At 47.0% G+C, this 17,539-nt stretch overlaps 1 protein-coding gene across 2 annotated transcripts in view; it reads left to right on the top strand.

The window, feature by feature from the left end:
• The window catches only part of TAF4B (TATA-box binding protein associated factor 4b), a 180,503-nt gene that overhangs the window by 89,682 nt on the left and 73,282 nt on the right, over positions 1–17,539 (top strand). For both annotated transcript variants that reach the window (XM_075125264.1, XM_048840510.2), the window contains exon 14: positions 4,086–4,205. In XM_075125264.1, coding sequence (XP_074981365.1) covers positions 4,086–4,205 — 120 coding nt within the window. The remainder of the gene's footprint in view (positions 1–4,085; positions 4,206–17,539) is intronic.

The raw sequence follows: 17,539 nt of genomic DNA, 5'->3' as shown, positions 1-17,539 counted from the left end.
ACATTGCTGCCAGATGGATCTCCACAGTGGTAGCTATGTGCAGAGTGTTTTGGCTCCAACTTTCGGAGTTTCTGAGAGGTTCAGAATCCTATAGCGGATTCTCCTTTGATGGTCGTAAGCTTTTGTCTGGGACCATGAATGACTCCCTGCATATGCTGAAGGACTACAGGACTGCCCTATGTTCCATAGGCATGTACATGAAATGTTTCAGTAGGTCAGAGACTGCCCGGAGGTCACACCCTGTTCAGTTCTTGGGGTATTGCAGATCCATGGAGAACCTCTCCCTCCCTCCCTCCTCCCCCCGAAAGAGACAGGTTTCAGAGGAAGAAGGTGGCCCAGCCACCCTCCATGGCCACCCAGGCATCTCATAAACCACTCCCCTGCCCTGTGCCTCATGAGCATCTACTAAGGCAAGAGGAGGACTCTCTTCTCCAGCTAGGAGTAATACAATCTGTCCCTTCCTAGTAGGGAAGTAGTTCTACTTTTCCTAGTACCAAAGGAGGATGAAGATTGGAGACTGATCTTAAATCTAAGACTTCTGAACAAGTTGGTGAAACGTCAAAAGTTTAGGATGGTGACTCTAGCAACTATAATTCCTTTGCCACAGGAAGGGGATTGGATTTCATCCCTTGACCTACACAATACCTACTTCCATATAACTATACACCTATTGTACAGGAAATACCTATGATTCACTATAGGCCAAGATTACTTCCAGTATCAAGTGCTTCCCTTCAGCCTGTCTTCAGCTCCAAAGGTGTTTTTGAAGGTTCTAGCAGTAGATGGTGACTTACCTTTGACAGGAAGTGATTCTTGTCTTCCTGTACCTTGACCTCTGGCTGCTCCAAGGGTGGTTTTTTGAGGCAGAGTTATCACCCACTCAGAAGGCCGTTGATGTGTTCCAAGAGTTGGGCCTACAGCTGAAATCAAAGAAATCCATCTTAGTATTGGTGCAAAGGATAACGTTTTATAGGGGCATACTTGGACTCTGTGACAGCCAGAGCATATCTCCCTTTAGACAGATTTGTGATCCTGTCAAGAATGGTAGGAACAATTCAGGGCAGCCTTTGGACCTCAATAAGCAACTGTCTTCAACTCCTTGGCCAGATGATAGTGTGCACCTTTGTGACCCATCATGTAAGGCTACGCTTCCACTGCTTCCAAGGTTGGTTGAGAACTGCCTATTCTCTGACCAGACCACCTTGGATAGGTGATGGTCCGCTTGCACGTGAATAACTCCCTAAACTGGTGGAAGGAGCAACTCCATGTCTCTGCAGGCATCCTTTTCTGCCAACCCACCCCAACCCTGTTAGGGTAGGGAGCCCACTTTGACACCCCCTGGTTCAGGGCAGATGGACAGTCCATGAAAGCTATCTCCAAATCAACTTTTTAGAGCACAGGGCCATTTGGAACGCTGCCCTCCATCAGGACAGAACGATCAGGGTCATATCGGACATCATGTCCGGCATGTTTTTAAATCAGCAAGAGGAGCAAGATGAAAATCCAAGGTATCTACCAGTATGTTTTTCCACAACCTAATAGTTCTCAGTTGGAATCCTATTTCCGTAACCTGGGTGTTAGAAAGTCAAAGCCCTTCTATCTGGATAGGACTAAGTGGTTTAGGAAATCGCCTACACTTCATATCTTTCGCAGATAGATCAAATGGGCTCCTATTTCTGCTCAAAGACACCTGATATCCTTTTGAAAGTCTCTCTACCTGTTAGGAGTCTGTGGGTGCTCAGCCCTCCTTTTCCCCTGCCACCTCCCCAGATGTGAAAGCGCATTCAGCCAGATTGCAGGCAACATCTAGGGCATTTTTGAAGGATGTTCCCATATCGGAGATACATAGCGCCACTTCAGTCCATACGTTTTCAAAGCATTATGCCCTGCGTCATTCCATCAGATCTGCTGTGGCATTTGGCTCTGCAGTATTGTCTTCAATTCTGGACCCTGATCCGAAGCTCCCTTCTCCTTGGGATACTGCTTGGAAGTCATCTGAAGTGGAGCACCCCAAAGGGACACTATTCAAAGATGAAGGAAATGTTACTTACCCTGTGCAGCATCTGTAGTTCTGTAAGATGTGTGTTCCTATGGGTGCTCCACTACCCACCCTTCTTCCTTTCTGCTTCAGATGTTCCTTAGGGAATGACTGAGTAGAGAAGGAACTGAGGGCAGTTTGTCCGTGCACCCCAATATCGCCTCACTGTCTGCCATGAGGAGGCATAAGGTGCAGGCGCAGATCAAACAGGTACTGCTAGCTAGAAATCTCTAATCATGTGCACCTCGTGAGCCCTTGAAATGGCATACCCATAAGGGAGCACAGCTGGAACTACAGTTACTGCACAGGGTGAGTAATATTTCCTTTTTATTTCGTTGCAGATCACTTCATACCTTTTCAAGTAGGACTAAATGACCAATAAGAGAGCAGAATTTTGCTGCCAATTCAGATGTCAGAGTTTTTGCTGGCATACTAACCTCCCATTTTAAGGAGCCTCCTTCTTTTTAACAAGATATTAAAGTTAAAGAAGTGGGAGAAAGCAAAAGTGTTCAACTGTGCTGCAAGCGCAATAAATGCTCTTTTTGTAGTTAGACAGCAAAATGTGAGCAGACTGCAAAAAGTTTCAGTGGAATTTTGTGAGATGAGGAAAAAGTATAGCTGCTTTCCTTGCATGCTGTGGTTGAACTGAGCCGTCAAAAATTCTGTGAGGAATTCAACTTCGGCTGAAAATTTCTTATGCTTTGAAAGAAAGTGTTACCATTTTAATATAAAAAACTGTAGCTGTAGCTGATGACTAGAACATCAAATGCATGGGCTTCACATTCAGGGAACGTTTTGAACACTGAGATGGAGAATAATTTCCTTTCTCCTTTGCCTTTTTGCTATAAACGGTATTCCTTCGCCGAGGGTATGGGGGATACTTACGGACTCCCCCTCTGTTTTCTTGAGTCATTCCACCATCCTATAGACAACATAAGAATATTTCAACATACTTGGAAAGCAGCTGTAGTTGCCCTGCTCTATGAAACTTTGTTTTATTTTTAGAAACTGCTGGTGATTTTTAGTGGTAGCATGACAGTGTATTTAAAAACCGTGTTAGTCCTCATTTTGACTAAACTAATCCAACCAGCTAATCATGGAATCAGTTCTCTAAGTCTTGACTTATTTTGAAGGAATTCTTTTCTTAATGAACAACTGAAAATAAGTATCTGGAGTGTTAGACGTCTCAAATACAAATTCTAAAAAACCCCAGACATTTTTAAAGAAGTTAACTAATAGAGAATTGAAGTGCTACCTGCATGCTATTAAACCTCAGTCGCCTGAAAATTCCTGTGATCCAAGTATTCTGTCCCCATGACATTCAGAGTAGTCAGGGCACAAGGCCTTGGTTCACAAAATTAAGCTTCAGATAATTGACGTCAAGATGAATATAGTCAAATACAGATCATGTTTCAGAATTTCTCACTTGTTCAAATGGAAATAGGATGACCAGATAGCAAGTGTAAAAAGCAGGACAGAGGGTGTGGGGTATTAGGCGCTTATATGAAGGGGAGGAAAACAAAAAACAAAACAAAAAAACCCCTGAATATCGGGATTGTCCCTATAAAATCAGGACATCTGGTCACCCTAAATGGAAACAACCTGTGAAACTGAGTACAGTGTGACCAGTTCTCAATATCGAGAACCTTCAACTCTCAAAATTTTAATTTTTCGCCATTTAAACTGGTTCTGAGCCAAAACTTTTCTTGTCTCACTAATCAATAAATAGCAAAATTCACTAAAGTTGAAGATCAACAGAGATATCTCTGGTAGTATTGTTGATCCTAGGGGCTGTCTTCCCAAAACACATGAACCTAAGGACAATGCCATGGCATATGTGGTGGGGTTAGCATTTGCTGGGCTCCTAAAATGACTAATGTGGCGGTGGGCCTAACTACTGGAATTTTAAGTTCTGAAAAGCCATAGTCTCTTGTATGATGCAGATTTTATAATCTACGTAAAAGACAAGATCAGATGATTGAAGCTGAATGAACAGAACTGGCCCTTCAGTATACCATATATCATATGCTTTTGTTTTTTAAATTAGATGCAACAGTTGGAGCTGGCACAGATGCAACAAAGAGAAGCCAATCTCACAGCTTTGGCAGCGATTGGGCCAAGGAAAAAAAGACCACTGGATTCACCAAACCTTGGATCTGGGCTTGAGGTACTGAATTGTCTTGCATGCGTTTGTTCCATTTTAATATTGAATTATCTTCTTTACCTTTTGGAACAAAAGGAGGGAAGCCCTCCCTGAGGCTTGTTGAATATTGTAGGGAAAACAAATATTTAATGACTAAAGAAATACTAAAAGCTTTAGTTTTGGTGAACTGAAATTAGTTGAATCTGGTTATTAATAATGTGTATTGATGAGTGATGCTATGATTTAGTCATGGGTATTTTTAGTAAAAGCCATGGACAGGTCACAGGCAATAAACAAAAATTCACGGCCCGTGACCTGTCCATGACTTAATCACAGGTATTTTTAGTATAAATCTTAAGGGGGGGTGGGCAAATCCGGGGCGCGCTGCTGGGGGAGGCACAACCGGGGGCCATGGCCAGCGGCGGCTCCAGACGGCCAGCCGGGGGCCACGGGCCGGGGCCAGCTCCTTGGGCAGCCCTGGGGTCAGCCACACTGGCTGCTGCAGAAGTCACGGAATCCGTGACTTCCGTGACCGACACGGAGCCCTATTGATGAGCATGCTGTATAAAAGGAGTGCTGTATTTACAAGACATAATCAAAAGAATGATGAAAGTCTCTACTTAATCTTTGAGAGGAAACCTCCACAACCTCAGTGGTGTGTTACAGCAGCGTAACTGTTTCTGTGGCTGAGACAGACGACTAGTTGCCTAGCTTCCCTAAAGGGGAAGAGAATCTGACCCAGTGGGATAAACAGCTGTTGAGGTGGTCTCTGGAAGACAAAACTAGCCTCCACTGCCCACAAAAAGTAGTTGAGGCATCTACTTCTAATCCTAGTTGTCCTAGAATAACCAAGGGTCCTTGGTACGCAAACTATGCTCCCCAGTGGGTCAGGACAGAGGGTTCAAGTAATGTCCTCCTGACCCAGGTGCCCTTGTCTAAACACACAAGTTGTACCACTTTAACTCTCACAGAAGTACAGAAAGGGGGTTAAGCAAAACCCGTATAAGGCATCTGCATCCATACTAGGGGTTGTACTGCTAACTGTTTCATTACAAAATCACACCCCATACCAATGTAGTTATACCTATACAAAATCTGTGTAGACCAGGCCAAAGTCCTTTAACATGGTTTGTGGCAGGGTGCTCCTGAAGGAGTCTGGAATCTCCAGTAAGTTGGTCTTGACCATGCTAACCCCTTGAAAGAGGAATACTTTTGTTTTAGAGTGTGGATTGTTCCCCTTACATAGGGCATAGAGATTCTTTCAGCTACACCAGAATCTGCTTTCTTAAACTTCGAGCAGCTGGCTTTCATCAAAAGCCTAATCTCTCCACTAGAGCCCTTGGTTGCCTAGTAGAGGGGTGAGACAACGTGGGATCCTCTCCGCAGTGTCATGTTATCTAAAGCCACTTCCTCTGCCCTGAGTTCCACAGTGTCTTCAAAGGGAGTCGGAACATGGCTTGTATAAATCTCAGTGGGAGCGAGTCTCCCAGAACAGGTAGTCAGACTCACGTCAGTGGGGCTCAAGCTATGACACTAAAAATATCAGTGTGGTGCTTACGGCTCAGGCTTTCACCCCTCCTAACCCCTAGGCTTGAGAGCTAAAGCTCCACCCGAAGCCTCTCAGTCCCTGCTGCGATTTTTAGCGTGATTGCTCAAGCCCCGCTAGCACAAACAAGGCTAGCTCCCAGCTGCAGTTTAGAGGTACCTAGTATGAGTCTCTTTTTAACACACCATCTGTTCCTCTCCCTGAGGTGGCTTGAGTAGCTATCTCTTTGGCAAAGACAGTAGTGTGTGAGTGGTCCTATAGTCTTGTGTTGTTGACTTTCCCATAATAACATGATCCTTGGCTTCTGTCCTAGTTTTTATCAAAAATCCTGACATCCCACTCCTTTCCTAACCATGATATTCTACCCTTCCCTCCCCCCCATCCAAGCTTCTACTCCAGTCTTGTTCAAGTTTTTCCTTCCTGTAACACCTGTCATCTCACAGGACCTTTGAGGTGCTCTTGGATTAGAAACATTGAGCAGAAGAGATTCCTTTTTTCATTCTTTTCCACAGTTCAGGGAAAGAGCTCAAGGTGGCAGGATGCACCCTGGCCATATGAATTGTGTTGGATATCTAAGACTTACGAGGCTGCCAAACTTCTCTCCAGGAAGACTTAAAGCCACTACACTAGAGATGTGGCCACCTCTTAGTCTGGACATGGGAAGCACCATCAGATGAAATTTGCAAATATGTCACTTGGAATTCCTTGCACTTGCTCACTAGGCCCCAACATTGGTTGAACATGCAGACATCTGCAGACAAACCTTTGAGTAGAATGTTAGAGCATAGGAAATTCTTTTTTGTCAAGGTCCCAATTTTTCGGTCAATGTATACTCAAGGTCCAGACTCCAGAGAAGAAGAAAGTAAAAATAACAATGATGATAGATAGATAAATAAATAAAAAGATTTCGGGGGCTGTTCAAAAGTGTCTAGCAGTCCAGATTTGGCCCATGGTCTGCCTATTGACTACCCCGGTATAGAGAGTACACTTATAAATTTTGCAGACGATACCAAGCTGGGAAGGGTTGCAAGTAGAGCATTCTGCAGATACAAAACTTTTTATCCACATCTGATCTGCATAAATTGTCCTCTGATATCTGCGGATATCAATGGATTTGCAGGGCTCGGCTAACACCTCCACAGGTCACCTCACACCAGTGACGCAGGGCTGTGCCAAACCCCCAACTGCCTCCCACTTCTCCCCAGAGACCTCCCATAACCCGCTCTGCCCCCATCATACTTCCTTCCCCTCTCTGGGTGGAGGCTACATCCTGGGTCCTCGTGTGCAGCACCGCCCCCCCAATGTGGGGGCTCGGACGCTCCTACGCAGCTGTGGTGGTTCTAAAACATGCTGCATTTGGCTCACTGCATAGGAGCACAGAGTCACACTCCCTTCTGGGAGTTGCAATTTACCTTCACTATCTGAGCAAGCTGCGGACTACAACTCCCAGAATGCCCAGCAAGCTGCTGCTGCTTGATTCAGAGAGCTGAGCTGAAGCCTGGGTAACAGCCACTTCATTCCGGTGAGTGTGTTGCAGAGCCCTGTGTGGATACAAAATTTGTATCTGCATCTGAGCTATGATCCACAAAAATGGTTTGCAGATATCTACATCCATGGATGGGGATATAAAGTAAATATCTGTGGATTTGCAGTACAGAAAGGGATCTGGGGCTTATATGGATTACAAGCTACATATGAGTCAACAGTGTAACACTGTTGCACAAAAAAGCAAACCTCATTCTGGGATGCGTTAGCAAGAGTGTGGTAAGCAAGACAGAAGTAATTCTTCCACTCTGCTCTGTGCTGATAAGGCCTCAACCGGAGTATTGTGTCCAGTTTTGGGAGCCACATTGCAGGAAAGATGTGAACAAACTAGAGAAAGTCAATAGGACAGCACAAAAATGATTAAAGGTCTAGAAAACATGACTTATGAGGAAAGATTGAAAAAAAAATGGGTTTGTTTAGTCTAGAGACGAGAACACTGAGGGGGAACATGAGTTTTCAAGTACATAAAAGGTTGTCACGAGGAGGAGGGTGAAAAATTCTACTCAGCCTCTGAGCATAGGACAAGAATCAATGAGCTTAAATTGCAGCAGGGAGGTTTAGGTTGGACATTAGGAAAAACTTCCTAACTGTCAGGATAGTTAAGCAGTGAAACAAGTTGCCTAGGAGGTTGTGGAATCTCACTGGAGATTTTTAAGAATAGGTTAGACCTACGTGTCAGGAATGGTCTGGTTATTACATATTTCTGCCCTGAGTGCAGGGGACGGGACTAGATGACCTATTGAAGTCCCTTCCCTTCCTACAATTCTGTGATTCCAAACTGAGACATACATGGAAAGAGCCTATATCTTTCCACTTACCGGCCTAATTTCTGCAGCTGGGTCAGTGCTGTGGCGACTCCCATCCCTTAGGCCTTTCTTAGTCCAGCTTTTGACAAGAGACTGTCCTTGGGGAAGTAAAGCAGGTGAACAGTCTCCTAGGTCAGAAAGAATCAAATTGGAGAAGCAAAGGAGGGAGACCTAGCAAATAGGAGACTCCTCTATGATCCTCGTTTGCCATACTGCCCCTCAGAGCAAGTGAGGTGGAGGAACCCAACTCAACCTGGCCACAGGATATGTATTAAGAACTATCATCCTTTTGAGTGGGTACATTTTATGTTCCTTGGAATCTTCAATACATCAATAGGGACCTTTATTCTGCATGTAGAAATGAGCTTGTTATCTGCCGTTTTTGGTAACAACACTGGAAAACTTGAAAACATGAGCCTGGCATTAGAATAACTTTCCTCATCTCTCCTTCCCTTCCCACCAAGCTTTTTTTTGTTAATCATTCTTGTTTTTTTAACAGTGCCTTTGATAAGGAAAGGATATATAACACAAGACTGCAGTTGCTAACCCTCTTTTGGCATAAGAGGCTGTGTAATGGCTTCCTGTTACATACTTCAGCTGTCACTCATTCTGTGGCATGTCCATTATTTCCTTTATTAAAGATTCTGTAGCTCTGTGGCAAATAAGTACAGCAGAGAATAGTGTGATATTGCAGTGTGTAGTACTTTTTAAAAAAGGGGTTTGGCTGTGAACTTAAACTGACACAAACCTGGTAGCATTTATCGTAAGTTCCATTGGAAATGCACATTCATAAATTTAACTTTTGGTGTGTGTTGTATTGATCTCAGGTCATCTCTAGTTGGACCAGCATCTAAATCCTATCATGCTGATTAGTAAAGGATGTCATGAAGGTAATTTCACATGTAAAAAAGTTCTTGAATGCAACTCTGCATTTCCATGTGTGGTATTGTTGTTGTCTTGGGAACAGAGGAGTGATTTGTCTAAGAATACCTAATTCTTTGTAAAACCTTTTTTGATGCTTTGTTCCATTTCACAGTAGATATGTTGTGAATGTAACCTCTTCTTTGTTTTTCTCTGGGAACTTCTGAACCGATGTTCTTCAAGTGATTTCTCATGAGCATTCCAGTAGGTGTGTGTGCACGTCGCATGCACGATCGCTGGAAGCTTTTCCCTAGCGATACCCATCAGGTCAGCTGTGGAGACCCCTAGAGTGGCGCCTTCATGGCGGTGTATATATGTCCCTGCCGACTTGCCACCTGCTCGGTTCCTTCTTACCGCCTGTGACGGTCGTTGGAACAGCTTAGTCTCTTGCTTTTGCAAGTGCCTTACCTAGTGGTTCCCTTGTTTCTGTGTAAATAGTTGTAGGTTAGTTTAGCTTACTTTGGGGGGTTTCCCCCCTGTTCTGCTCTCCCCGGCGCCAGGGCATGCCTTGGTCACGGGTTTAAAGTGTGCAAAAGGTGTGCAAAACCTATGCCAACAAGTGATCCGCTAGCCACCTGTCTCAAGTGCCTCGGGGAGGGCCATCAGACAGATAAGTGCGCTATTTGCAGGAGCTTCAGACCCAGGACTAAGAGGGAGTGGGACTATCGCCTGAAGCTCCTCTTGATGGAGTCGGCCCTTCAGCCACAGTCTGAGCCGACTCCGGCATCCTCAGTATGGGATGTCCCAGCACTGAGGAAGGACACTGCCAGGGAGCACCGGCACCACTTCCCGGCCCGCAAGGCCAGTTCACGGTCCCCGGTACTGCATAAGAACAAGAAACCAGAGAGGAGATATTCCCCTGTCAGGAAGCCGAGTGGGGATTCCAGTGGGGTGCGTCCTCCGGTGGGACACTCTCGGTCTGGTCCCCAAGAACTGGCGCCGTTGACTCCTGCCCCAGGCGCAGAGCCATTGAGTCTAGCGAGAACGGACTCTCCTACCCGTGAAAATTTGGAGGAAGAGCTTGACCTCCCCTCCACTCCGAAAACGTATGAGGCAGCTCGAGACCTCATTGATATGATGGCGCAGTACCCAGCTTCGCAAACTCACGCGCTGGTGAGGGCACTGACTGTGATGTTGTGCCCACGGGCGATTACGACACCAGTCACGACGCTGATGGCAGCAGCGCTGGCTCCAATGGTGGCAGTGCCATTGATTCGTCATCAGGGGAAGCCCATGATGTTGTGGCGCCGGTCTCAGTCTCCCCAGTACTGCTCCCCGGCACCATTGGGCTCCGCTCCCCCATGGTCAGGTACAGAATACTAGTCAGTCAGTCACAGAATAGTCTGTGTCCCGACGCAACCACTACCGGTTCCAGCACCGATCCCGGCACCGTAGGCCAGCGGGACAACCGGCACCAGTCGCCACTTGGCCACCCCAGTGGCAGGGCCCAGTGCAATGGCCTTTTTGGACCCCCTAGGCCTACCACCAGGCTCAAGATCAGGGATCTAGGCTGGTATCGGTGGTATCGGCCCCTGGTGCACCTACATCGGCGACGTTGATGGCACACTACGCCCCTAGGGCCCCTGAGGATCCTTTATGGGACAGGGCTGTTGAGCGGCTGCAGACCAGCACGGCTCCTCCTCCGCTGACGTCGGTAGCACCTGAAACTCTGGTCTCAGGGTGCTCCAAGGTACCTGACCTGGCCTCCCAAGAACCCGAGGGGCAGAAAGACCTTGTCCCGGGGACCTCTTCGCCAGACGAGGCGGTGGCAGGCACCTCCACCACTCTGCCACCAATGGATATCAAAGGCCACCAGGACCTGCTTATGAGGGTAGCAGTTACCCTCCTCCTCCAGGCAGAGGAGGTTATGGAGGACTCAGATCCGATGGTGGACATCCTCACCCCCGAGGGTCCTTCCAGAGTAGCTTTGCCCCTCATAAGGACAATTCGGCACACCACGAAGGTGCTCTGGCAAACCCCAGCCTCTATATCACCAATGGCTAAAGGGGTCGAGAGACGCTACTTTGTGCTGCAAAAGGGCTATGAGCACCTGTTTACCCACCCCCAACTGGGGACTCTGGTGGTTGATGCGGCAAAACACAAGGAGCGGCAGGGTGAACCAGGCCCCGCACCTAAGTCACCTGACGCCAAGAAGCTGGATCTCTTTGGCCGTAAAGTCTATTCGACTGGGGGGCTCCAGCTTCGGGTAGCGAATCAGCAGGCAGTGCTTAGCCGATACGCTTTTAATTCCTGGAGCTCGTTGGCTAAATTCCAGGAATTAATCGTGGCTGATTCTTGCAGGGAGTTTGGCGCTCTCCTTGAGGAGGGCAGAATTGTCTCTAGGACCACCCTCCAGGCAGCCCTGGACTCTGCGGCTAGAACCATGGTCACCGCCATCGCTATGAGGTGCAGTGTGTAGCTTCAGATTTTGAGAATCCCACCTGAGGTCCAAAACACAATACAGGATCTCCCCTTTGACTGTGAGGGCCTGTTTACTCGAAATATGAACACGCGCCTGCATAGCCTGAAGGACTCGCAGGCAACTCTGAAGTCTCTCGGCTGCACACCCCAGTGCCTCAAAGAAATCCCTTTATACCTCAGCCCCTGTCCTGTTTTTACCCGGGGCCCCCGAGGCGGGATCCACCTAGGAGGAGAGGCAGAAATAACAGGAGGCGCCCACCACAATCCTCCTTGGGCCAAGGAAACTAAATAGCACCCCGGCCCCAAACCCAACTTTTGAAGATGCACATGAGGACAGTACACCAGTCACCTTCTTGGATCCTTCCCCCCCGTCCCCCTTTGTGAATCAGTTCTCCCACTTCTACTGTGCTTGGTCTCAGATCATGTCTGACCTCTGGGTCCTCTGCACGGTGGAGGCGGGATATTCTATCCAGTTCTGTTCCCTCCCGCCCTCCCACTCCCCTTCCCCGTACCTCTTCAGAGACCCCTCTCACGAGCAACTCCTTTTACAAGAGGTACAATCACTCCTAGCTCTAGGGGCAAGAGAGGAGGTTCCTCAAGAATTCAGGGGCAAGAGGTTCTACTCCTGCTATTTCCTCATCCCCAAGGCCAAGGGCCGGCTTTGGCCTATCCTGGACCTATGAGACCTCAACACATATAAAAAAGGTGAAGCTTCGCATGGTCTCTCTGGCTGCCATCATTGCCTCCCTGGATCCGGGAGACTGGTACGCCACCCTCGACTTGAAGGACGCATACTTTCACATTGCTATTATTCCAACCCACAGACACTTTCGCAGATTCGTGGTCAGTGGCCAGCACTACCAGTTCAGGGTGCTCCCATTTGGCCTTTCAGCGGCCTCACGGGAGTTCACCAAGTGTATGCCGGTAGTAGCAGCCTTCCTCCACAGGCACCAGGTGCAGGTGTTCCCATATTTACAGGATTGGCTCATCAAGGCAGAGTCCCAAGCAGAGGTGGTGAAGCACGTATTCCTGGCCCCGGCTACGTTTCACAGGTTGGGACTTGTATTGAATGAGCTCAAGTCCACATTGACCCCCACACAAAGAATAGAGTACGTCGGCACTCTCTTGGACTCCAAGCACACGAGGGCATTCCTTCCGGAACTGCATTTCAGAGCGCTCACGGACATTATCCAGACCCTCCTCTGCTTCCCCACAACTACGGACAGGAATTGTATGAGACTACTGGGGCACATCGTGGCCTGTACATACATGGTACAGCATGCCAGGCTGCACCTTCAGTCCCTCCAGATGTGGTTAGCACAGGTGTACAGACCAGGTAGGGACCCATTGGACTCAATAGTGACCCTCCCACCTCAAATTCTCCACTCTCTCCAATGGTGGCTGCAACCACAGCTGGTTTGTGCAGGAGTACCCTTCGCAAAATCCCAACCCACGCTTTCCCTTGTCTCAGACGCCTCGGTGCTCGTTGGGGAGCGCATCTGGACAATGTCAGAACGCAGGGCCTCTGGTCCCATGCAGAGCTATTGCTGCTCATCAACTTGAGGGAACTGAGGGTGGTTCGCCTGGCATGCCAAGCGTTTCAGGCCTGTCTTCAGGGCATGTGCGTAACAGTGCTCACAGACGATACTTCAGCAATGTTCTATATAAACAAACAGGGTAGTGCTCATTCCTCTCCCCTCTGTCGGGAAGCTCTCACTCTGTGGGACTTTTGTATTGCCCACTCCATACACCTGCAGGCATCGCACCTTCCGGGGGTGCAGAACGAGCTGGCAGACCGCCTCAGTCGCTCGTTCCATGGACATGAGTGGTCCCTCAGACCGGACATCGCTCACTCAATTTTCCAGAGGTGGGGCTCTCCCCACATGGACCTGTTCGTGACGCAGAGCAACAGGAAGTGTTAGGGATTCGGCTCCTTCCTGAACCACAACCGAGGCTCCACCATGGACACCTTTCACCTGTCATGGACGGGTCACCTGCTGTACGCGTTCCCGCCATTCCCCCTCATACACAGGGTGCTCCTCAAGACTCTTCAAGACAGGGCTTCCTTAATCCTCATAGCACCAGCATGGCCCCGCCAGCACTGGTTCACCATGTTACTGAACCTCTCAGTGGACAGACCAATAGCGCTTCCTCTCTGTGCAACCCTAATCTCACAGAACCACAGCCATCTATTGCACCCAACCTGGAGTCATTCCACCTCATGGCGTGGAAGCTCCATGGCTGAATCCTCTTGAGCTTCAGTGCTCCCGCTCGGTCAGGGAGGTCCTGTTGGGGAGTAGGAAACCTCCACTTGAGCCACATACCTGGCTAAGTGAAAGCATTACTCCATTTGGCCTAGACAAAAGGGAACTGAGCCACAATCAGCCCCAATTCCCCTTATTTTGGACTATCTTTTAGATCTCAAGCACCAAGCGTTAGCAATATCATCCCTAAGGGTACACTTCGCGGCCATTTCGGCCTTTCACCCGGGAACGGCGAGGGGATCAGTGTTTGATAATCCCATGGTGAGCAGGTTTCTTAAGGGCCTCGACAGGCTTTATCCTCCAATATGTCGGCCCATCCCCCCCGGGACCTCAACCTGGTCCTGTCCTCAGTCATGGGGCCCCCCTTTGAACCCATGGCTATCTGCCCCCTCTCCTACGTTTCCTAAAAGGTGGCTTTCCTGGTGGCTATAACCTCCGCTAGAAGGGTATGCGAACTCAGAGCACTGACCTTTGAACCACCTCACACAGTATTTTGTAAAGACAAGGTGCAGCTACGCCCCCACCCTGCGTTCCTGTCTAAGATTGTCTCCGTTTCATGCGAACGAGGACATATTTTTACCTGTGTTCTTCCCTAAACCCCATGCCACTCACAGGGAGCGCATGTTCTGTTCATTGGACGTTAGACGGGCCTTAGCAGTTTACGTTGAACACACACAGCCGTTTCGTAAGTCACCACAACACTCTATTGCTATTGCAGAAAGAACGAGGGGGCTCCCGATCTCATCACAGCACATCTAGTCATGTATCACGTCCTGCATCAGGACTTGCTATGACCTGGCGAAAGTTCCAGCCCCGCCGATAACGGCGCACTCTACCAGAGCGCAGGCGGCATCCGCAGCTTTCCTGGCGCAGGTCCCTATTCAGGACATCTGCAAAGTGGCAACCTGGTCTTCAGTCCACACCTTCATTTCCCACTATGCCATTACCTGGCAGGCGAGGGATGATGCTGGGTTTGGCAGGGCAGTCCTGCACTCAGCAGTTAGGTGAACTCCGAGCCCTCCCCCAGGGTAACTGCTTGGAAGTCACCTATTGGAATGCACATGAGCAATCACTCGAAGAAAAAAAATGGTTACATACCTCTTGCAACTGTGGCTCTTCGAGATGTGTTGCTCATGTCCATTCCGAATCCCACCCGCCTTCCCACTGTCGGAGTATTCCGGCAAGAAGGAACTGAGCAGGCAGCGTGTCGGCAGGGACATATATACACCGCCATGAAGGCACCACTCTAGGGGTCTCCACGGCCGACCCGACAGGTACCGCTAGGGAAAAGCTTCTGGCAACTGCAGTGCACGCACCTATTGGAATGGACATGAGCAACACATCTTGAAGAACAACAGTTACGAGAGGTAAGTAACCGTTTTTTCTAAGATGTCTGAACAAAATTTAATGACTGTATAGAATGTAATATTTGGTATTGAAAAAATTTAAAAATTGGTCTGAGTCCCATTTAATATTGCTAGAAGTAGAATACCCATAATTCATTGATAACGTGACAAAACATGCTAAGCAATAAATAGCCTTTCTTCAGAGGCTGTTGTCGCTGGAGTCTCAATCATAGTCGACATATGAGTCAGCTTGTTTCAGTGCATCTTGTGCAACTGTAAACCAATGAGGAATCCACAGATGTGTCCGCCCGTTGGGCAGACATGGCCACGTGTTTTTGCTACAGCCTGATTTCTTCGCTCACACTTCTCTTCAGCTTTTTCTGTTCTGTTATTCTCAATGTCTTAACTGCAGACCAACAGGTCTGCCTCCATCCCGATCTATTGAGGCAGCAACTTCCCATGTATTCAGTTAGACTTGGCCAGCTTTTAGGTGAGCTTTGAGAGTGTCCTAATGTCGTTTTTGTCAGCCTCCCAGCATACATGCTCTCATTTTCAACAGTCCATAAAATTATGCTTTGGGAAGTTGTGAACCATCCATACATAAGAGATGACCACCCAGCCTGTATGACTAGGGATTCACCATTAGTCATTCAGCACCACTCCAGGACTTCCATGTTTTGGTCTCCTGTCCGACCACTTGATGGTACAGATGAGATGCAGACAGGGCATTTGAAAACGCTCTAGTTCTATCAAGTGCATGTGATAGTGTCCATGTTTCACAGCTGTAGAAAAGAGTGCTGAATACGTTGCTCAATAGACGCTGATTTTGGTGTGAAGTCAACCAAAGGCATTTAGAAATGCACTGTGATTTCATCATTGATCACGGCATTATTAGATCAAGTGCTGCCAAGATAGCGATATTTTTCTACTGCTTTAAGCATTGTGTCATCAATTGTGATTTCGGGGACAGAATATTTTTCTTTTTTTTTCTGGAGCAGGCTAGTAAAGCACTTTGGTTTCCTTGAGGCGGATAGTGTTCAAATCGCTTGGCTGATCTAGAAAAGCGGTCGATTAGATATTGCATCTTCACAGATATGCGGTACGAGTGCACAGTCATCAGCCAAGAGGAACTCCGTAATGAGCAAATCAATCAGCTTAGTGTGAGCATGAAGATGGAGATTGAAGATGCTGTATAGAATTGCATATAAATACCCCCATCTCAGTCTCTGAAAGAATCTCTAGCAGCATAATCTCAAAGAGAATAGTAAATAGTGTAGATGCGAACACAGCCCTGTTTAACACCATTTGTGGCAGGGAGGCTCTGAAGCACCCTTTTCTAGCACTATATACTTAGCATGCCATCATGGAATGAGCACACGCTGGTGATGAAATTGTGCAATGAATTCAAATTGATGAAAGCAAGTACAAATGTGGCTTTAGGCCCATACACATTTGGCATCTTTAAAATCATCTTTTTAGGCAACTTGTCTGAGTAATTTAATTTAAACTCATATAGTATAATTATTCATTTTGTATTGCAAATATAGGAAGTGTTATAGTCCATCTTAAATGCCAGAATTTCCTGGTTTATAGCAGCTAGGAATAAGTCTGTCCCCAATACTCCTGTATCCATTTTCAATACCTGAGTTGTGTGATGGAAGGATTTTTCTTGCATTCTAGTTACCCTTTGTGCAATTCAGTTAGATATATAATGTTAATTGTAGTGTTAGGTTTTCTTTAAAGTCACTTTTACCATGAATGTTCAAGTTGCATCAGGTAACATTTTGTACACAACATTTGGGGCATTCAGCTGTGCTCCAGCATAGCTTAAAATAAGAGAATGAGATGTTGGTATGTTTAATTTTTCTGGTTCCTCATATTATAATTCAGTATTTAAAAAATAAATGGAAGTGTTTCAGGCCATTAGTCAGTAATGTAAACTAAAGCTCCAGGGTATTTAGGGAAGGAGGAGAGAAATGATTAGTTTTCAAATGTGTTGAAGTGAAATGTTTCACGTACATAAATTAATGTTTTTCATTCAAATCTACCTTCACTGGCCAAAGAAACCTAACAAGCACTGGCAGAGGGCAACTTAACACAATAGACTGTAACGGTTCCAGTCACTCCTCCAAAATCACAATAAGTGAAAGGCTAAAATCTATCTTATAACGTGTGCAGTGTGTCCCTTCCTTACTCTGCTTCCCACAAGTGGGTCTGCACCTTTGATCATGATGGCTCCTCACCTGAGAATATTCTTCCTCATCCTCTATGCCGATAATCTCTCATCTGATTCCTCCTCAAGACTCTCATTCCAGTACTAGTTACTCACTCCTGTGTGCTGGTCAGTTTTGCACTCTAAATATTTTAAAGACAAAATAATAATTGTGAATTATTTTAAAGAAATATTAAAATTTCAGGGAACAAAATTGGACAAATCAGCTGGGGACTAAGATACTGACACAAATATATATGATCTACTGTTAGAACCTTTGTCTCTGTTAAAGCCCCA

The sequence above is a fragment of the Caretta caretta genome, chromosome 2 (genome assembly GCF_965140235.1).
Source record: "Caretta caretta isolate rCarCar2 chromosome 2, rCarCar1.hap1, whole genome shotgun sequence".
In the NCBI taxonomy this organism is placed as follows: Eukaryota; Metazoa; Chordata; order Testudines; family Cheloniidae; genus Caretta; species Caretta caretta.
This window is presented reverse-complemented; position numbering and strand designations above follow the sequence as displayed.